Source organism: Leptopilina boulardi, unplaced genomic scaffold, assembly GCF_019393585.1.
Source record: "Leptopilina boulardi isolate dan_hultmark-lab unplaced genomic scaffold, ZJU_Lbou_2.1 LbouV2_265, whole genome shotgun sequence".
In the NCBI taxonomy this organism is placed as follows: Eukaryota; Metazoa; Arthropoda; class Insecta; order Hymenoptera; family Figitidae; genus Leptopilina; species Leptopilina boulardi.
Genome location: NW_026137824.1, coordinates 46,477 through 68,677, shown reverse-complemented (window position 1 = coordinate 68,677; position 22,201 = coordinate 46,477). Strand labels below are relative to the sequence as shown.

General features: G+C 21.7%; 3 protein-coding genes across 3 annotated transcripts; 1 reads left to right on the top strand and 2 right to left on the bottom strand.

Annotated features, from left to right (window-relative positions):
- Positions 1–71: 71 nt before the first annotated feature.
- LOC127281082 (tRNA (cytosine(34)-C(5))-methyltransferase) lies at positions 72–7,775 on the bottom strand. Its single transcript, XM_051304575.1, has 11 exons — positions 7,602–7,775; positions 6,619–7,110; positions 3,353–3,437; positions 3,096–3,258; positions 2,607–2,714; positions 2,259–2,446; positions 2,022–2,166; positions 1,498–1,821; positions 919–1,286; positions 479–646; positions 72–351 (listed from the first exon to the last, which is right to left on the bottom strand). Exons 1-11 carry the CDS (start codon positions 7,665–7,667, stop codon positions 191–193), a joined length of 2,268 nt encoding a protein of 755 aa, XP_051160532.1. The 5' UTR covers positions 7,668–7,775; the 3' UTR covers positions 72–190.
- A 178-nt stretch (positions 7,776–7,953) lies between these two features.
- LOC127281080 (uncharacterized) lies at positions 7,954–8,894 on the bottom strand. The gene is made up of 3 exons (XM_051304572.1): positions 8,756–8,894; positions 8,189–8,399; positions 7,954–8,102 (listed from the first exon to the last, which is right to left on the bottom strand). Exons 1-3 carry the CDS (start codon positions 8,768–8,770, stop codon positions 7,999–8,001), a joined length of 330 nt encoding a protein of 109 aa, XP_051160529.1. The 5' UTR covers positions 8,771–8,894; the 3' UTR covers positions 7,954–7,998.
- A 185-nt stretch (positions 8,895–9,079) lies between these two features.
- On the top strand, positions 9,080–20,863 carry LOC127281079 (ras-related C3 botulinum toxin substrate 1). The gene is made up of 4 exons (XM_051304571.1): positions 9,080–9,605; positions 10,287–10,412; positions 10,981–11,317; positions 14,684–20,863. Exons 2-4 carry the CDS (start codon positions 10,297–10,299, stop codon positions 14,816–14,818), a joined length of 588 nt encoding a protein of 195 aa, XP_051160528.1. The 5' UTR covers positions 9,080–9,605; positions 10,287–10,296; the 3' UTR covers positions 14,819–20,863.
- The last annotated feature ends 1,338 nt before the right edge of the window (positions 20,864–22,201 follow it).

Here is a 22,201-nt window from a genome sequence, read left to right as displayed (position 1 = left end):
TTCAAAATTGCTAAAAAAAATAAGGAATTATGGAAAAAAAAGTTAAATGATTATAAAGAATAAATTAGAAATTATTTCATTTTTTCTTGTTTATTACTATTTATTTTTAAAAACAAATTGAAACAGTGATTTAAAAAAAAAGATAGTACCTGAAATTCTCCAAGGAAACGCAGTTTCTTTAACGTAAATATTATTTAGTTACATTATTTTCTTCTGAATCTTTATTCTCGTCATCTGATTTTGTCGATCCATTTTCGACTTTGTCCACTTTAACTGCATTTCCATTATTATCATCATCTTCGGCGTCCACTTTTGATGCCTGCAGCCTATTGGCTTCAAATTTGTTTTTCTCTAAATCATAAAATTGAGAAAGTTTCAGTTATTTCTTGTTTTGAAGAAGGTATTTTTCAAAATACTTTTTTTTTGAATATTTAATAAAAGAAGTTTAAAAATCATATTTTTTTTTGCAAATTCTCACCAAATTTAGAACAATCGGCTCCTAAAAGTCGTAAATAATGAATAGCATCGTGAATTGGAACATAAGCTCTCAATGACATTGTTCCTCTCCATCCAACCATTTCTAATCTCAAAGGATACGGATTTTCTGATTCTTCTTCTCTATACAATAATATACAACTTCCTGTTGCTGTAACAAGATAAAATTTTATTTTATAATAAAAATTTCTCTTTCTTTCATAAAAAGAAAATTTCAAATTTTATTAATTAAAATGTTAACTTACTATTTTTATTTTTCAAATAACTTTTCTTTTAAATTTCAAAACTAAAATTTCAATTAATTCATAATTTTACTGAAATTATATTTAAATTTACAAATATTATTCATCTATAGATTAAAAAAAGAAAAATGAATAATATAAATATTTTTATATTTTGTAAAATAAATAATTATTTAAATACCAAAATCCTTGACGAGTTCCTGAGTTTTTTGACTGAGTTTAACAATTTCTGGCGGTGTATGATGATCATCATTTTGCAATAACATAATAAGATCTTCCTTTAAAATTTGTATTTTTCTTAAATCGCCAACAAAATGAAAAATACTTGGCATTCCCTCTTGGGCTAGACGAAAAGCACATTTCATATTTTTATTATCACAACGAACAAATGTTTTTACACCCGTGTTAATCATTTTCACTTTATTTTCATTTGAAAGAACAATATCACGAATTGCCGCTGATGTAAAGTAAATATTCTTCTTTTTACCCTCATTACATCTCACGAGCAAACATTTTGGATCTAAATCATCGGAAATGTTATAAAATTCTCTGAAAACAATAACAATCATAATTTGAATTCGTTATTTTGAAAATTAAATTAAATTTGTGTTTTTAATTATAAATTATTATTATTATTATTATTATTATTATTATTATTATTACGCATTAATAATTAATTTGTCAATGAAAGTTTAAAGAATGAAAAATATCGGAAACTTTGAATTAAATGAGAGAATAATAAAAATAAAGAGATTCTCACTTTATTGAAGACCAAACATCTTCGTTGTTGTCCTTGAAAAATACAAATGGATCTTCTCGATAGCCAGTGAGTCTTTTCTTCTTCCTCTGTGGACCCCAAGGTTTCTTGTCATCGTTTAAGGCAGCTCTCTTTCTATCACCCTCTTTTCTCTCTTCAGTTATTTCCACAGTTGTCACTTCGCTACTTTTGCTTTCCTGAATTTCCGAAGTCTCTACTGTTTCGTTCAATGTTTCTTCATTATTTTCCCAAGGCAGTGGTTTCACTTTTTCTAAAACAGCGACAAAAAAACCGCCCGTGTCCTGATGGTGTGGCAATATCCTCATACTGCAAATTCAAAAAAAAAAAATTTCCTTAATTATTTATTTACCAAATTATTAATAATCATATAATTTTATATTAAAATAATTAATTTCAATTATTATTATTATTGTTTTAAGTAACAAAAATTATAAATTTATTCTTATATTTATTTGCAAAATATTTTTTAATTTTATCCTTGTAAAATTTATGTATAAGAAAATTACCATCGCTCCAAATGAAATTTGTCAACATCCTCAGGATTTGGGGCGAACATTTTTGGTCGAATTTGCGTTTGCCAATGCTCAGGAACTTCTTCCCAAGTTTTGTAATATTGTAAATTTTTCGAAGCTGGCTGCCAATTCGTAACACCTGAGATAAATTATTTTACTTATTATTTATTTATTCTTTTCAATGATTGAAATTAATATCCCAATTAGAAAAAAAAAAAAGAAAATACAAACCAGGATTGCATTTTAATCCAGGAACAAGATCTCGACAATCAATTAATTGAACAGAATCGTTTGTTTCAGTTAAAAGCCTATGAAGTACAGCTTCGTTTTCTAATGGATTTAAGGAACATGTTGAATACACCATTCTTCCTCCAACTGTCAACATTTCTAATCCCCTCCTCGCTATTCTATACTGTATTCTAAAAATAATTAACAAAAATTTACACATATTAAATAATTTAAATATATAGATAAAATTAAAAATTTCTTTTCAATTTATCAAAATTAAAATTTATAATAAAATTCCTTTTTAAAATAACTGACAGTTTTCATTTTAGTATAACAAAGATTGTTTTTTACCCATGAAGATTGTTTCCATTTGCCGGACTCCACTTGCACCAGATATCAGGATTTTTTCTCATTGTTCCATCACCACTGCAAGGAACGTCGGCCAAAATTCTGTCAAATCTATAAACGATCAATTTTCAGATTATATTTTCTATAAAAATTTAATCCTTTCTCTCATTTAGAAATATCTTAAGAGGAATAACATTATCAGAATTAATTCAACTTTATGTTATGTAAAAATTGGGATAAATTAAATTTAGAAAAGATTAAAATTTCCTTGAATATAAATTTTTCAAATAAAAATTAGAATTTATTAAAATTTGTTTGATTTTTTTTTAAAGTTTTAAAATTATTCTAACTATACGCGAAAAACTAGGAGGAAATATTAAAAAAAAAAACAATTATAATAATTCAAAGGTTTCATTGTTGTTGAACCTGGATTTTATAAAATAAGCGTTAAAAAAAATGATTTTTTGAAAAATAAATTATTTCAAAACTTACTTCAATATTCCCTTTGATCCATCAGGATTGGTAATTGTAAAATTTGGCATCACTGACGAATCGTGATTGGTGATAAGAATATTTGGACTACTTAATCGTTTTGCTTGATGAACTAACATGTAACATCTATTGTTATCTAAATCGTTAGCTATAACAAAGCCCTCTGTAAAATAAGAACAAAACAATTATAATTTTTTTTTTCATCCGGTTTAAATTTAAAACAACTTTACAACAAAAAAAATAATAATTTCAACTACCAGGAAGTGTTTCTTTTTCCTCAGCGTGAATCATTTCTATCAATTGTGCTGTTTTTGAACCTGGAGCTGCACACATATCTAAAACCTATTTTAAAAAAATTCATTTTATATTTTTCAATTTCTTTTATTTATAATTTACAATTTTTTTTAATAATGTCGAAATAAATTAAAATGTTGTAATCACCAAAAATAACATTTATTTCAATTCATTCGTCATTTCAATTTTTTTAATCATTCAAAATTATATTATCAGGCCTCGGATCGACTTTAAGGCACAAAAACAGTCAATTTAGTCGATTTATATTCCAAAAAAAAAGTCAAAAAAGTAGATTTTTTTTTTAACAAAATTTAATAAATAAAAATTACTTTAAATAACTAATCTTATTAGATATTAAATTCATATTATTAATTCTGCAATGAGAATAATTCTATAAAAATATTATCAAGAATATTTATTTTAAATATTTCAGAATCGAACTAATTGTAAGACAAATTTTCAAAATTTTATTTAAGTAGGACAAATTTCAAAAAAAAATTCTTAAAGTTCCATTTTTATAATTTTTTTCAAGTCTGATTTAAACAATTTATTCGAATTAAAAATTTTGTCATAATTTATAGTTTTGATAGTCAAAAAAATTTCAGACAATACTTAATCAAGTTTTACAGATTTTTAAATGAAAATTTTTTTAATAATAATTTTTGGAAGAGTTGAAATTTTTAGAAATAATTGAATTTCAAAAGATTTTGTTAATTTTCAAACAATAATTAAATTTTAAAAAACTAAAAATAATTTATCAAATAATTTTAGATCAAATTGCTGAACATTCCATGTATTTAACAGCTCTTATCTGGAAAATTATGTTAATTTTATTAGGAACACAAAAAAATTCAAAACAATCAATGATGAACAAAAATTTTTTTTTTTAATAAATTCAAGATAAAAGCTAAAAATATTAATCTTTTCAATAATAAAAAAATTTTTTGTACTATTTTATTCAGGAATTTTTTTTAAAAAATTTTTATTAATGTATATATTCTGTTTTTAAAATCATTAAAAGCTGTAGTAGTTGACGTAGTTTTTTTAGTACGGAAAAATTTTACTTTAATTAAATGATAATTTCTATCTTCTCCATGGAGTTTTGGGTTACTAATTTTTTCCACATATTTACATGTGTGTACAAGAGATTTGTAAAGTTTATGGATTTTTAAAATTTTGAAAAGATGCCGTAACATTTAATTAACGAAAAAGTAGCAAAAAGAAGATAGAAGGTTCAATATTAAGTGATTTTTTTTAAAAATTCCTATTGCATTGGAGTGTGGGAATGACTCGAATTCAAAAATTACAATTGTAAAGGCCACCTAATAGGCAATCGTATTTTTTAAATAAAATTATTATTATTACATTTGCTTTTGTTTTTGGAAAGTTTTGATAATTTCGTATTTATAGGTAATGCATAATTTTTTCAAAAAAATTTTCTTTGCGGTAATTTAAATATTTTTTATGTTTTTTATTATATTAGTTTATTAATTACACACCTTGGATCGACTTTAACGCACAAAAATCTCGTTTTAGTCGATTTATATTTCAAAAAAAGTCGAAAAAGTTGATATTTTTATTTTAACAAAATTTAATTGGTTAATGAATATTTTACATTAAATAACTAATGTTATTAGATATTAAATTCATTTGATTAATTCTGTAATGAAAATAATTCTACAAGAATATTATCAAGAAAATTTATTTCGAATATTTCAAAATCGAATTAATTGTAAATCAAATTTTCACAAATTTTATTTAAGTAGGACAAATGTCGAAAAAAATTCTTAGAGTTCCATTTTTATAATTTTGTCAAGTCTGATTTAAACAATTTTTTCGAATTTAAAATTTTGTCAGTTTTTAATTTAGATGGTCAAAAAAAATTTCCGGCAATACTTAATTAAATTTTACAGATTTGTAAATAACAATTTTTTTAAAAATAATAATAATTTTGGAAGAGTTATAGTTGAAATTTTTAGAAATAATTGAATTTCAAAAGATTTTGTTAATTTTCAGACAATAATTAAATTTTACAAAACTAAAAATAATTTATCAAATAATTTTAGATCAAATTTTTTAAAAGTAATTGAATTTTCAAAGATTTACAATTTAGATTTTTGAAATTAATTGAACTTCAAGTGATTTTTAATAGAAATTTTTGGTGATTTCTCCTGCTGAAAAATTGATTAGAAATTGCAGACAAAAATACAATAATTTGAAAACTTTTTAAGTGAAAAATGGTTTCAAATAATTGAATTTCAGGAGAGTTTATAATTGAAATTAAATTTCAAAAAATTTTAGAAATAATTAAATTTTCGAAGTTTTGGAATTGAAATTTTTTGAAAATAATTGAATTTCAAAAGATTGTGTTAAAATTTCAGACAATAATTATAAGAGAAATTTTTAGTGATTTCTGTTGATGAAAAATTTATTAGAAATAACAAAAAAATTGAATTCCAAAAGTTTTTAATTGAAAAATGCTTTTAGATAATTAAATATTCGAAGAATATTATAAAAATCATTAAAAATAATTGAAATTTTTGCAAATAATCAAATTTAAAGTGATTTTTAATTAAATTTTTTTTGTAATTTTATTTGATAATTTGTTTTTAAATTATAAACAATTATTAAATTTCATAAAAATTTTAATTGAAAAATATTTAAAGATAATACGAAGTTGAATTACGCAACATTTATATAAACGATTTTTAAAGAAATAATTTTTTAAAATGAAAAATTCTATAATTTTTTGCCTAAAAAAATAATTTTTTATAACTTGTTGATTAATGAAAACTACAAGAAATATTGTTTAGACAAAAAATTATGGAATTTTTCATTTTAAAAAATTATTTCTTTAAAAAACGTTTATAATTTATATAAATGTTGCGTACATCAGCTTCTTAAGATAATTAAATTTGTGGAGAATTTCATTAAAATTATTAAAAATAATTAATTCAGTGAAGAATTTTAGTTAAAAATTTGTTAAATAATTTAAATAAAGAAGATCTGTACTGTATACTAAAAAAAATGTATTTTGTTTAAAATTTTTTTTTTAAAAAATGCTTAAAAAAAGTCGAAAAAGTCGCATTTTATTAAAATAAGTTGAAAAAAATCGTAGTTTTGAAAAAAAAAGTCGGAAAAAGTCGTATAATCTGAGGTCTATATTATAAATTACAAAAATATGTAAACTTTACAAAAGAAAAAGAGGTAAATTTTTTTTTCTAATTACCTTATGCCAAGGTTTAACATCAAGTACTAATGGCGGTATCATACTGACAACTTCCTGTCGGCTGATACTTCCGCTATTTGTTTCAGCGATTAAAAAATTATGTAACCTGAAATAAGTTTCAGAACGTCGAATATCTTTTCTAGTGAGTTGCAATTGCCATGCTAAACCCTCAGGATAAAAGGGAAGGCAATGAGGTTTCATTTTTTCCACTTTATCAATTTCATCATGTTCTTCTTCTTGATCGTCCAATTTTAAATTTAATATTTCCTTAAAGAAATCACCTTTAATTATTTCCAATAGGGCTTTTGCCTCTGATTTTGAGCCTGTTATACGAAAGGCAACTGGAAGATTTTCCCTCATCATTTTCATAAATGAATCCCATTCTTCTTCGGGAACAATATTTTGCATTTTATAATAATTTTCAAAATCCTTATTTTCACGAATTATATCGGCGTAACATCGTTGTGGAGTTTTATCCCAATCAGTTTTATTCTATATAAAATAATTGTAAACACATAAAAAAGATCTTTTTTTTTTAATTAAAAAAATAAATCAAATTTTTCTTAAATATTGATTTCTCTATTCAAAAATAATTTATTACGAAAATATAGATTTTTGACGTTTTTTTTTTTTTTAAATGTATTATTTAGGTAAAAAAATAAATAAAATAAAACCATAAAATACATATAAAAATATTATTTGCAAAAAAAAATATATTTAAACATATTGTTGCTATGCAGAATATTTTTGAGGTTAGGTTAACAGGAAAATTTATATATCTAAAAATGAGAGAAATAAAAACAAAACGACTAGATAATATTTTTAACATTATTTACTATATATATATATATAGTGAAATAATTAAAAAATGTGAAAAATTTTCTTTTTTTAATAAAAATATAAATGTCAGATATTAAAAACAAACATAACCTCTTTACAACCGGTTTCATATGCGTGCGAGAATAAATCAGTTTTAAACTTACCTTTTTCTTTTCACGTCGTTTCTCGGCGAAATTCTTTTTTGGCTTATTTTTACGACCTTTTCCCATGATTTATTTTTTCACAATTATTACGTTAATTCCAACACGTGTTTGAATTAAATAAATTACGAAACTTGTTTGAAAATTGTGTTTGACAATTCTAATTCCTCTCCCAAACTTCATGTATATGTAGTTCAGTATAAATTCCACAGATGGTGTATTAAAATTAAAAAAAAAATTTTCAAAGTATTATTTTAAAAATTTTAATAATTTTTCTTTAAATTAAACTATTAGAAGAATTTTTTATTTCTCAAAAAAAAGAAAGGATTTTAAGAACAAATAATAAATTCAAAAATAGGTGGAAAAATTAATTTATTTAAAAAATTTTTATATACTTAAATTAACATTTTTTTGAAGAAATTGTTTTTAACAAATTATTTACATCTTCATCTTCTTCCTCGTCCGAAATATTCTCAGAATCACTGCTTTCATCTTTAGATTTTTCTGCAATATTTTTGATACATAAATTTTTTTATTAATTTTATTTAAAATATAGAGGAAAAATGTTTTTAAATTTCTAAAATATTCACCGGTAGGTTGAATTTTTTTTTCTTCATCTACAAGTTTTGTTAAATAAGAATTTAAATTTTTTTGAACTTCTTCCGCGCTTTTGCGTAATGCTTTTAAATTATCATCGTCAACAATTTTCCTTCCAATTGTTTCGTAAATTAAATTTTCCCCTTTAGTCACTTGAACTAATATTGGTACGTCCATTTTTTGCTTTTTGCACTCTTCTTTCTTCTATTTGAATAAAATACCATGTTTAATGTAATAAATTTTTTAATTGTTTTTATTTGTATATGTAAAAATATTTTTTTTTTTTTTTTGAGGTTAGGATGTAATAAAATATTTGACATTGAATTTCAGGTTGTTAAAAAAATAATACATAATTAATTTAAACGAATAATTAATTTTAATTTACTTTTTTTGAAAAAATAGTTAATTATCTTTGTAATTATTAAAACTTTACCATTAACGTTTTTCTGGAGGCAATTGTCAAGATCACGACAATCACTGAAATTACAATGTTAGAATACGAGTTTATAATATGTTAAAAAAATGACTACATTAGAAACATTTTCATAAAATTATCTTACCGTGTCTATTTCCATTTAAATAAAAAATTAACAAATAAATAATCAAAACACAAGCGTAATATTTTTTGTTATACTTTATTATCACATTGTTGAAAATGTAGGAATCTATTTTTACAAATTTTAAATAATTATATTTTTCTTTTTCAAGTAAGCTGTATAAATTTTTTTCACGTATTTTTAACAATAAATTTTTATTTTTTAAAATTTAACAAAAATTATTTATTTAGAAAATTGTATATAAATTTAAATTTTCCTATTTTGAAAACAAAGTGCCAGACGTCGCTAGTTGAAAATTCCTAAACATACTCCATTGTTGTCCAGCTGTATTAATTTTGGCATTTTTTTCACAATAGGTTTTATAAACTGCGTATCTTGGTTTTTTTTTTTATTGTGATATACATATGGGAAAAGGGCACTCTCAAATTATCGGTCTTTGGACAGAAAGTTAGAAAAAAAAGGAAAACTGTGATTAAAACTTTTTCAAAAAAAAGGTGCTTAAAAAACATTAATGTTTTTTTATGATCAAGAAAAATCGCCATTTTCAAGGTAAATCGAATGGCAGTTCTTGCGGCAAGAAATAAATGAGATAACCTCTACCCAGCGCTTCTATATATATTCAGTGTTCTTTATTAGAAAAAAAAAAAGTGAAATAAGGAAGTGATTCAGAAACATCTGCTTATTCAAGTTTAATTTACATTGTTTTCGGGAAAAATAGCCAAAAATTTTTGTAAAAACAACCATCATGGCAACCTAGTTTTTTTTTTTTTTTTAATAGTGATTGAGAAGATTGATTTGGAAATCGTCTTATGAAATCCCAACGTTTTTACACAAGTCTGCTAATCCATTTTTGGTAAGAAGTCTCGTATAATTAAGATCTCCAATTGTGGACACGAAATTTTTAACTTAACAATCGATAAAGTTCTTTCTCTATCTCTCTCTCTCTTTCTAATTGCCGTCTATGTGGGTGTTAATTTTTATGTTTTTTTTTTTTTTATTACTTTTATTAAAATAAAATTGTTTTTCACATTCAGTGCGTCTGTTTTTATGTTAAGTTAGTAATAAAAATTTATCGATTTTTCATAATATAATTCAGTTTCATTCGAATTCTTTACTTTATATATGTAAAAAGTTTCGAAATAATATTTGAAACTTTTTTTTCATTTTTAACGTAAATAAAAAAAAGATATAGAAATTTTTTTTTCTATTAAAATTGAGTTTTGTATAGTAATTTTTTAAAAATTGTCAAAAAAAAATTATTTATTATTATTATTATTTTATTATTTTAACGTTCAGAACTTTAGGCAAATAAAATTTGACTAATTTTTTTTTATTTATAGTTTTTATTATATTTTATATACTAATTTTTCTAAATTGTTACTGAGAATATTTAAAAAAAAAATACAAATAAATTATAACTTATTTTTTAATCTAAAAAAAAACTTTTTTTCGTTTTAAATTGAAATTTAATTAAATTTAAACATTTTTTAATTATTAGTTTGTAATAATGTTTTTTTGAAAAAAAAAATTTCAGATCGAACATCATGAGTTCTGGAAGACCAATTAAATGTGTTGTTGTGGGTGATGGAACTGTTGGAAAAACTTGTATGTTAATATCTTACACAACAGACAGTTTTCCCGGGGAATATGTGCCTACAGTGTAAGTATTTGTCTTGATAATTTTTTTTTTTTTTTTTTTTTAATTACAAAATTGCAATTTTTCATTAGTTGAAATTTTTTTTTTAATTTCTTCAAAACACCCCTAATTTTGTCCAAGTGAAACAGAAAAAAAAACCACAGAATTCGCTCAGCACTTAACTAACTGAAGATCAACGACAGATTATTTTTATGCGAATATCTCAATGATGTGACACTAAAGTAGAATTATTTTTTTTTTATTATTTTGTCACATAAGTCTTCCTAAGAACAGTAAACTAGGGTGTCTATTAATAGTTTAGCAGGGCTCACAAACACCCTACTCTTCACAGGAAGCAATTCGTTTCACATTATCTTTTTGCTTTTCTTCCTTTCTCTTTAATGATTAAAAATAAACACATTTTTTTTTTTTTTTTTGACGAAAAGATAATAATTTTCAAGGCGCCCACAAAGTCATTTACATTATATTAGAGAGACTTTGTGTTATTTACTCATTTAAATTTAGATTAAAATTTAAAAAAAAATGAATAGAGTAAATTAAAAAATGATTAAAAATTTATTTTTCCTTATAGATTTGACAATTATTCTGCTCCTATGGTGGTGGATGGAATTCCAGTGAGTTTAGGATTATGGGATACTGCAGGACAAGAGGATTATGATAGATTGCGTCCCCTTTCATATCCTCAGACAGACGTTTTTCTTATTTGCTTCTCGGTGACAAGTCCTTCTTCCTTTGAGAATGTGACTAGTAAATGGTATCCTGAAATTAAACATCATTGTCCTGATGCGCCAATGATACTTGTTGGAACAAAAATTGACTTGCGAGATGATCGTGAAACACTCACTGCACTCGCCGAACAAGGACTCAGTGCTATTAAACGTGAACAGGGACAGAAACTTGCGAATAAGGTATATTTTTCATATATTTATTATCGGATTAATTCATTATATTTGGATGACTTAGTTTAAAAAAATTATAATACTTTGCAGTAATGATTTTGACACTATCAAGATGACAAAATGAAAAGAATTTTAGGAAAATTTTTGTTTTAATATAATAAAATATCAGACAATTGAAAATTAATAGATTTCATTTAAAAATTTTAAATTAAAATATTTTCAATACTAAGCAAAATTTATTAGATAAATAATAATTTGAAGAACATTAAATTTTTAAAAAGTAGTTCTTTTAAATAAGAAATTTTTTAATATTGCTATTACATCTGAGAAAACAAAAATATTTTTCTATAATAATTTAATCGTTTCTAAGTAGTGAAACAAGTAATTTATACTTTTAATAAGTTTGGATAAATAAAATAAATATTATTAAATATATAATAAAAAAAAAGATTAAATAATATCGTTTTTAAAAAAGCACAATGTTCATTACTATAAATGAATATACTAAATCTTCAATTTTTAATTATTAATTTCATACAAAAAAAGTTTTTATAATGTTAATTAATTAGTCATCGGAATATACGACTTTTTTCGATTTATTTTAATAAAATGTGATTTTTTCGACTTCTTTTTTTTTTACATTTTTTTACAAAATTTTTAAACAAAATACGTCTTTTTTATTATACAATGCAGAAACTTCTTCAGATTTTCTTTATTTCAATTATTTAACAAATTTTTAACTAAAATTCTTCACTAAATTAATTATTTTTAATAATTTTAATGAAATTCTTCACAAAATCAAGTATCTTAAACTATTTTTCAATTAAAATTTTTATGAAATTCAATAATTATTTATAATTATAAAAAAAATTATCAAATAAAATTACAAAAAAAATTTTAATTAAATATCACTTGAAACTTAATTATTTGCAAAAATTCCAATTATTTTTAATGATTTTTATAATATTCTTCGAATATTTAATTATCTAAAAGCATTTTTCAATTAAAAACTTTTGGAATTCAATTTTTTTTATGTAATTTCTAATGAATTCTTCGTCAAGAGAAATCACTAAAAATTTCTCTTATTATAATTATTGTCTGAAATTTTAACACAATCTTTTGAAATTCAATTATTTTAAAAAATTTCAATTCAAAAGCTTCTAAAATTTAAGTATTTTTTAAAATTTTCCATTTAAAATTTTTTGAAATTTAATAATTACACTTATAACTCTTCTGTAATTTAATTATTTTTAATGATTTTTATAATATTCTTCGAAAATTCAACTTTCTGAAACTATTTTTCACTTAAAAAGTTTTCAAATTATTGTATTTTTGTCTGCAATTTCTAATAAATTTTTCAGCAGGAGAAATCACCAAAAATTTCTATTAAAAATCACTTGAAGTTCAATTAATTTCAAAAATCAAAATTGTAAATCTTTGAAAATTCAATTACTTTTAAAAAATTTGATCTAAAATTATTTGATAAATTATTTTTAGTTTTGTAAAATTTAATTATTGTCTGAAAATTAATAAAAATCTTTTGAAATTCAATTATTTCTAAAAATTTCAACTATAACTCTTCCAAAATTATTATTATTTTTAAAAAAATTGTTATTTACAAATCTGTAAAACTTAATTAATTATTGCAGGAAATTTTTTTTGACCATTAAAATTAAAAACTGACAAAATTTTAAATTCGAAAAAATTGTTTAAATCAGACTTGACAAAATTATAAAAATGGAACTCTAAGAATTTTTTTCGACATTTGTCCTACTTAAATAAAATTTGTGAAAATTTGACTTACAATTAAGGCCATCCGGGAGAAAATAATGGTTTTGTAGATTTCTTCTCATTTGAAAAAAATAGAATATTTTAGGTTGTAATTTTTTGGAAATAATAGAGGAAGGTACCCTGCCAGGGGCTCTTCTCGGAATTTTGCATAATCTTGATAAATAATTATTGAAAAAAATGTTTAAACATTGGCAAAAAGGGGTTTCGTAAATTACTTCTCATCTTTAAAGGATAAAGTATTTCGAGTTGGCATTTGGAGGAATAATAGAGGAAGGGTCACTGAGTGGGGCTCTTCTCCATTTTTGCAATAATATTTTGAGGAAATAATTTTATTAAAGATTTAAAGTGGAGTAATTTGGGGTAAGTTAGTTCAGCAGCGGCCACTAGCTAGAATTGGCGCCACCTTCTGGGCCACTGACACATAGATTCAATGTCTGTGTGCTCGCCTCCCCTACTGTCCCCACTTTTATCAAAAATCAAACTTTTATAATCACGATTTTCAATACTTTTTTATAAAATTACTTGTAAAAATGGAGATGATTCTTAATCAGCTCGCCCTCATCTAATTAATCCGACAAATCCGAACAAGATATTTCAAGTTATTTACGAGTAATATCTCGCGCGGGAAAACACTTTTAGGTTAGGGATTTTTCCCGGATGGCCTTAATTCGATTTTGAAATATTCGAAATAAATTTTCTTGATAATATTCTTGTAGAATTATTTTCATTATAGAATTAATCAAATGAATTTAATATCTAATAACATTAGTTATTTAATGTAAAATATTCATTAACCAATTAAATTTTGTTAAAATAAAAATATCAACTTTTTCAATTTTTTTTGGAATATAAATCGACTAAAACGAGATTTTTGTGCGTTAAAGTCGATCCAAGGCCTGTAATTAATAAACTAATATAATAAAAAACATAAAAAATATTTAAATTACCGCAAAGAAAATTTTTTTGAAAAAATTATGCAATGCCTATAAATACGAAATTATCAAAACCTATCAAAAACAAAAGCAAATGTAATAATAATAATTTTATTTAAAAAATACGATTGCCTATTAGGTGGCCTTTACAATTGTAATTTTTGAATTCGAGTTATTCCCACACCCCAATGCAATAGGAATTTAAAAAAAAAATCACTTAATATTGAACCTTCTATCTTCTTTTTGCTACTTTTTCATTAATTAAATGTTACGGCATCTTTTCAAAATTTTAAAAATCCAAAAACTTTACAAATCTCTTGTACACACATGTAAATATGTGAAAAAAATTAGTAACCCAAAACTCCATGGAGAAGATAGAAATTATCATTTAATTAAAGTAAAATTTTTCCGTACTAAAAAAACTACGTCAACTACTACAGCTTTTAATGATTTTAAAAATAGAATATATACATTAATAAAAAATTTTTAAAAAAAATTCCTGAATAAAATAGTACAAAAGATTTTTTTATTATTGAAAAGATTAATATTTTTAGCTTTTATCTTGAATTTATTAAAAAAAAAAGTTTTTTGTTCATCATTGATTGTTTTGAATTTTTTTTGTGTTCCTAATAAAATTAACATAATTTTCCAGATAAGAGCTGTTAAATACATGGAATGTTCAGCACTCACGCAACGTGGATTAAAACAAGTTTTTGACGAGGCAGTTCGCGCTGTATTACGACCCGAACCACAAAAACGTCGTCAACGAAGGTGCACATTATTGTAAGCATGAAGAAAAAACACTGACCAGACAAAATAAAGTAGGTAAAGATGAAAACAAACAAAAAAAAGAAGGTATAAACACATCATCGAAGAATCTAGACTTTACACATCATTTAACAAGTTCGATGAATTCACATAATTTCTATCTATTTTCTTTTCATTTCACTCATAATTCAACTTTCTCGCACCATTATTTTTCTTCTTTCACAATTTTTCCATACTTAAAATTAAGATTATACGAAGTGCTTGTTTAAAAAAAAAAAAATTCTCATCATCGTGCCATATTTATCGAGAAAAAAAATGGCAATTCTACTTAATGGTGCATATTTAGAATGATAATTGAAATTTAATGAACAAAAAACTAGTTTCATGAAAACAGAAATCTATGAGAAAAAAAAAATATATATATATATATATCGAGTAGAATTGTGGTCAATAGTAAAGCTTTAAACTCACTTAGAGTGCCAGTTCGAATATTTAATTTCTGTTTAAAGAAAAAACAAAAAAGCCACATTTATTAAATATTTAATTCATGTACAATTAGAAATATAAAGTTTCAAGCATTTTAATTAGAAGTTTACAAAATATAGAGCAATAGTTCGTATATTATAAATTGTGTGCCATAGGAAAGAAAATTTGTTTTTTCAGAATGTGTCAGTTCTTGATAGGGAAAAAAGAAAGAAAAAAACAAAGTTGCATGAATATTTCTTACAAAAACAATTTTTTTTTTGGTTTCTATTTAACAGACTTTCTTAATAATAAGAAATTATTATAAAAATAAAATATAAAAATATATAATAATAATAATATTATTATTATTATTAATTATTATTTTTCGAATTTTTAATTTACAGAATTTTTACTTAGGCGATTTTTTAAATAACAAATTAATAAGCTAGAAATTCGGCTGAATAAAAATTCAGGTAATTGAAAATTTTCTAAAATAGAAATTTCGATAAATTAAAAATAAAAATTTTGATAATAAAAAAATAAAAATATTTAAATAAAAATTAAATTAAAAATTTAATTGTATAAAATTTCAGTTAAATATTTGTTACATTATAAATTTCAATCTACTCGAAATTTAATGTAAATGAATTTAGGAAATATTTATGCATCTTATATTAAAATCAAGTACATATGTTTCAATATGTACGATTTTACGCTCAAAGAGGTTTTTACTTTATATTATAAATAAATATATGTATATCATATAAACAGTTAATTTTTTGAATACAAGCAGTACTGCCATATATTTAAAATAATGCTTAAATACGAGACGAACTGATTTTTATACGTAATTAAAAGACTTCGTAAATACTTTTCAGTATCTATACTATATACATTTTTTTTTAAGAATTCTTAATGTCATTTGGGCACATCGATATAACTTGACTTGTAATCGAATCATTCTTTCTAATATTTGTTCGATTACTGTTCAATTTATTGTTCTTTTTTTTCTATTTTTTAAAAATATTTTAATGTCTAGAATTTTTACAAATAAAATTCCAAAATGGCAAATAACGAAATGAATAGGGTGATTAAAACAAGAAACGAGACAAGAATTTAGAAAGTAATAATCGCAAATGTAAATTTTGTCTGGCAAAGATTATTTCTTATTGATCTGTGCTTAAAAAAAAAACAGAAAATTTAGTCCTTTTTTTTAGGATAACAAATAATAATAAGAAAAATCATTTTGCCATTGAATTTATTCTCGTCTTCGTTTTTCTTTTCTTAAATAATAAGTCAATTTCTTCGAAGTAAAAGAGAAGACAAACGAAAAATTTCGTGGCCTAATATTGTACACAGAAAAGGTGCTTCTTTAAATATTTATTTTTATTTATTTATTTTAATATATAATATATATTTATTATTTAATTTTACTAATTTTCTCGTTTTAATAAATCACTTTTTTGCAAAGGACCAAACAAAAAAAAAAACGAAAACGAGAATTAAATCTGTGACTGAAATATTCTTTTTCATGATTCCATTATTTCTAAATATTGATGAAATGGAACATTTTTGAGCTCTTTGAAGAAGTTTTTTCCCAACAAAATGAAAAATATGAAAGTAGAGAAACGAATTAATATTTTTGCGATTTTTAACGAATTTATTTCACGAGCCACTAATAAAAAAAAAAAAAAAAAAAATGAAAGAAAAACGGTGTATAAAACTTACCTCATTAAGTTAAACAAGGAATAATCAAAAGAAAGATATCTACTCTATGTGTATGATACGATTAAAAAAAAAAAAAAAATGAGAGGAGAAAAAGGAAAAGGAACAAAGTCTCTCGAGACTAGAAAATCACGAAATATACCTATTTTTAAATCAAGTTATTTTTCAAATTAAAATATAAAGATTTCGAATTTTTTTTTCACTAATAATAATTAATATCATATATATACTCTACGATTTTTTTTCTATTCATAAAATTATAATAATAATAAAAAAAACTAATTTTTCCCCATTTTTTGAATAAAAAACAAGATTACATTTTTAAAATATCAAATTTTTTCACATAAAAAAAAAAACAATATTTTTTTTAATGTGAAAAAATATTGCAATTATATCTAGAAGAAGAATACGAGAATTAATTTTTATAAATTATTCCAAATGACTATCTTTAAATGTGTCTAAAGTAAAATAAATAAGAGTAAAAATATTTAACAACAAAAAAGGGGGGAGAAAAAAAACGAACTCGTTACAGCTTGCTAAATGTATATACTGTAGAATAAAAACTAATTTCAATTTGAAAACAAAAAAATGCCTTGCAGCTAGTCTCAATTATCAATTTTTGTGAGTTTTCAATCCATTAACATTGTTGCAAACTAATTGTTAATTTTTAAATAATTTTATTTATATTCATTAAATTATTATATATAGGATTCAAAGAAAATAAATTTTTACTAAAAAATTTTTTATCTCTTTTTAAAAATAACAATTTAAGAGCAAATAAATTTGATATCTTTTTTAAAAATTGTAAATTGATTTGCAATTTTTTTTTTAATTTTTATTTAATTTAATTTTTTTTTATTGTAAAACGTCTTTTGGTTTGAAATGATGTCAATGTGAATGAAACTTTCTTAAATGACAATTTTTTCATTTTTCTTACAGATTTAAAGAAAGTCTTAATTTTTTTTTTTTTTTTTTTTATGTAATTTATAATAACAAGAACTAGGCCTTTATGCAATTAGATAATCAATATTATGAAAAATAGATCACATAGAATGTGCATACAATGGTATTCTGGAACGAGAGAATAATCTTTGGTGCTTTTATATGTGACAAATTTGTTTTTTGCACAATTTTGAACACCAAATTTTTGATATTTTTTGATAATTCGAGTTTTTTTTCAATTTTTTTACTGCGTAAATTTAAAACAAATCAATTTTTGATTTTTTCGAAAAAAAATTGAATTAATTAAAATTAAATTTTAAAAATATCCTATTCAAAATTGTTTAATTGAATTGACTAAAATTATATTTAATAAATAATATAGGTAATTTACAGAATCTATAATATATATATTCAAGAAATATTTATTATGTATTTTTCAAAATTTTATATTTTACGCAGTAAAAAAATTTAAATCTTCTTTAAAAATCCACATATTTTTGAATGTTGAATCTGAATTTTGGTTTGAAATTCTAAAAAAAAATTGTTTATTAAACTTTTTAATTTAATAACTTAAAATAAATTCATAACGTATGATACAGATTTTTTTTACTAATAGAATTATTAAAAATAAAATATTAAAACAAAATTGAATTCTACTTATGGAAATTAAAACAAAAATTTATTGTATTTTTTGTAATTTTCTTTACTTTCTCTTATTTTCAATTTATTTTAATTTTTTTTTTTTTTTAAAAACCAAATTCAGAATCAAACTTACTTTTTTTTGTTATTTATTAACAAAATGATGAGTTTAAGATAATTGCGCTACAGCGTACAGAACAGTTTTGTATCATATTAGTAGTTAATATATCACATGCGTGTTGCATTTATTGTATATTATTAAAAAAAAAAGAAAGAAAAATAGTGCATTTATTCAATAACTTTTTGAATAATCACATTCACAATTTTTACAGTCGATCATTTTAAGAGAGCTATTGTGTAATTATTATAATTTTTTGGTACCACAAGAAGGTTTGTGACAGCAGCTAAAAATAGTTTAAGAATATAGTAGTTGTACAATATTCAAATGAAGCCTAAGAATATTTTAATTTATTTAACAAAAAAAAAAAAAAAAATAATAATAAATAAATGAGGGTGGTAAAAATGAAGAAACGAAAGTGAAATCGAGCTTTGAAGCCATAATATATCCATAATTATTCCAATTTTTTTTCAGTGTGTAATACATTTTTTTTTTCTTCTTAATCAGAATTGTATAGGCATTTTTAAAAAAAAGGAGTTTGATTATAAAGAACTTGAAATTTTTAAATGAAGAATTTACGTGGAAAATTTAAATTAATTAATTTATTAAAAATGAAACAATTTCGATTTTTTTAATAAATTATTATAATTTATTTTGAAAATTGTTTAATTAGTCAAAAATTATAAGTAAATTAATTAATTTTAATTTTAATCGAAGATAAATGTCAATAAAATAAAAAAAATTTCAAGTTTAAATATAATATTGTTAAGCCATAAACCATTTATCGATAACTAGCACAAATTTCCATTTTTATAATTTTATTTCTTTTTAATTAGCGTTTTTGAGAGCACAAAATGTTTATTGATTTTGAATTTTCATGGTTAAAAAAAAGAGGTGTGAATTTTGATATTTGACTGATATTTTTTTTTCTTTTTTTTTGCTTCTGTAGATTTATTTATAGAAATATATTTGGAAGTGTGTGTCAGCTAACGTGTTAAAATGTAAATAAGAAAAATAATAAAAGGCTTAGGAGTCAATGCGATATTGAAAAGGAATTGCCAGTAGCTGTCTTTTAAGAAAAAAAAAAAAAAAAAAAAAAGTTTTAAAGAAATAAAAAAAAAAAATTATATAGAAAGCAAAAGAAATTAATTTGTTTCGTGAAAAATTAACATGATATTGCTTTAAACCAAAGTTTGCATGCCTATATATCACAATAAAATTATTATTATTGTGACATTTACGAATTTCACTGCGTAATATTGCAAATAATTCCACAATGAATTTAATCAATTGTAAAATATTCTAGTCAGCGTGAATCTGCTTTTCAAGTTTTATTTGCAATGAAAAAAAAAAATAAAATTATTTTGTATCTTTATAATAATTATAAGAAAGTCGTGAGAACCTCAATTGTCAACACGCGACAAATTTTATTATTAATATTATTATTATTATTTTATTATTATTACGATTATTATTATTATTATTATTATTATTATAAAGCGAGGCTATACTTTTTCTTCGAAAAAAAAAAAATCACTGTAAATTGTTCGGGGATTATTATTTCAGTAGAATGTATGATTGTATAGTACGACATGATAACAACGATATTTTTCATTATTATTTCACGATATTCGATTTTGTATTTTGAAACAAATGTGTGTGTGTAAAAAAAAGGTGTGACTTCATGAAAGGCTGATATGGTAACGCAATAAAATGCAGAGTTTTCAATGGATTTTCAAGTTGGAAAATTAATATTCACTTTGTTTATTTATTGAATTAATTTATTTATAATTTTATAATAATAATTACTGTTTTATTATTTAATGATAATATTAAAAATTAATATTATTTGTTAAATTATGAAAAATGGAAATATTTTCAAAAAAAAAAAAAAAAAAAAAATATGTAACATAAAAAATTATTGAAACACAAATATTTTGAGGAAAAATAATGGCATTTTATTGCGTTGACTACTGCTGACAGACACTAACAAAATATTAAATGCCTCGAAATTAATATTTTTACTTTTTAAATAATTCATTTTATAAAAATGAATGATAACATTACTCTCGTACATATACATTGCATGTCTACACACAATATTAGGAAGCATTTATTTTTTATTTATATGTATTTTGAAGAAACTTTTTAAAATAAACTCTCTACAATACTGTATATTTTAAATATTTAATTTATTTTCATAAATATTTATAAAAGTTTGAATTTTTTTTTTCATTTTTAATTTAATATTTTTCAGGCATCATGGATAGGTCATCATTTCATTTATTTTTTTTTCCTATTTTGGCAGCTTTTTCACCTATTACGGGATTATACGACTTTTTCTGATTTTTTTTTCGAAAATATGACTTATTTGAATAAGATGCGACTTTTTGAACTTTTATTTAATTTTTTAAAAAAATTTGTAAACAAAATACGTTTTTTTTTGGTATACAATGCAGATCTTCAGATCTTCTTTATTTCAATTATTTAACAAATTTTTAACTAAAATTTTTCTCTAAATTAATTATTTTTAATAATTTTAATGAAATTCTAAACAAATTCAATTGTCTTAAATTATTTTTTAATTAAAAATTTTATGAAATTCAACAATTGTTTACAATTTAAAAAAAAGAAATAACCAAAAATTTCAATTAAAAACCTTTTAAAATTTAATTATTTAAAAAATTTTTGAAATTCTTTTAATTTAAATTATAATTCTTCCGAAATTCAATTACTTTTTTAATGATTTTTATAACATTCTTTGAAAATTCAATTATTTGAAAGCATTTTTCAATTAAAAACTTTTGAACTTGAATATTTGTCTATAATCTCTTAAAAAAATCTTCATCAACAAAAATCACGAAAAAATTCAATTAAAAACCACTTGTTCAATTAATTTCAAAAATCTAAATTGTAAATCTTTGAAAATTCAATTACTTTTAAAAAAAATATTATCTAAAATTATTTGATAAATTATTTTCAATTCTGTAAAATTTAATTATTGTTTAAAATTTAACAAAATCTTTTGAAAATTAATTATTTCTAAAAATTTCAACTATAATATATTTTTTTCTAAAATTTGTCCTATTTAATTTAAAATTTTTAAAATTTACGTCTTGGATTCTAAAATATTTTGAAATAAACTTTCAAATTCAATTATCTTAAACTATTTTTCAATTTAAAAAAAGTTAAAATTAAAAAAAAAAACAAATAAAATTATCAATAATTTTAATTTAAAACCTTTTAAAATTTATTTATTTTAAAAATTTTCCATATCTAAAATTTTGTGAAATTTTAATAATTTCAATTATAACTCTTCTGAAATATAATTATTTTCATTTTAAATAATTTTTTTAATATTCTTCGAAAATTCAATTGTGTGAAAGTATTTTTTAATTGAAAAAATTTTTAAAGTCAATTTTTATCTGTAATTTCTAATACATTTTTCAGCAGGAGAAATCACCAAAAATTTAAATTAAAAATCACTTGAATTCAATATTATTTTCAAAATTT

Coding starts and splice junctions, on each gene's coding strand:
- LOC127281079 (XM_051304571.1), top strand. CDS start 10,297: ATGAGTTCTGGAAGACCAATTAAATGTGTTGTTGTGGGTGATGGAACT. Junction 10,413..10,980: donor GGGGAATATGTGCCTACAGT/GTAAGTATTTGT, acceptor TTTTCCTTATAG/ATTTGACAATTATTCTGCTC. Junction 11,318..14,683: donor GACAGAAACTTGCGAATAAG/GTATATTTTTCA, acceptor ATAATTTTCCAG/ATAAGAGCTGTTAAATACAT.
- LOC127281082 (XM_051304575.1), bottom strand. CDS start 7,667: ATGGGAAAAGGTCGTAAAAATAAGCCAAAAAAGAATTTCGCCGAGAAA. Junction 3,259..3,352: donor GGAAAAAGAAACACTTCCTG/GTAGTTGAAATT, acceptor CTTATTTTACAG/AGGGCTTTGTTATAGCTAAC. Junction 1,287..1,497: donor GATGTTTGGTCTTCAATAAA/GTGAGAATCTCT, acceptor TATTGTTTTCAG/AGAATTTTATAACATTTCCG.
- LOC127281080 (XM_051304572.1), bottom strand. Junction 8,103..8,188: donor AAAAAAAATTCAACCTACCG/GTGAATATTTTA, acceptor AAAATATTGCAG/AAAAATCTAAAGATGAAAGC.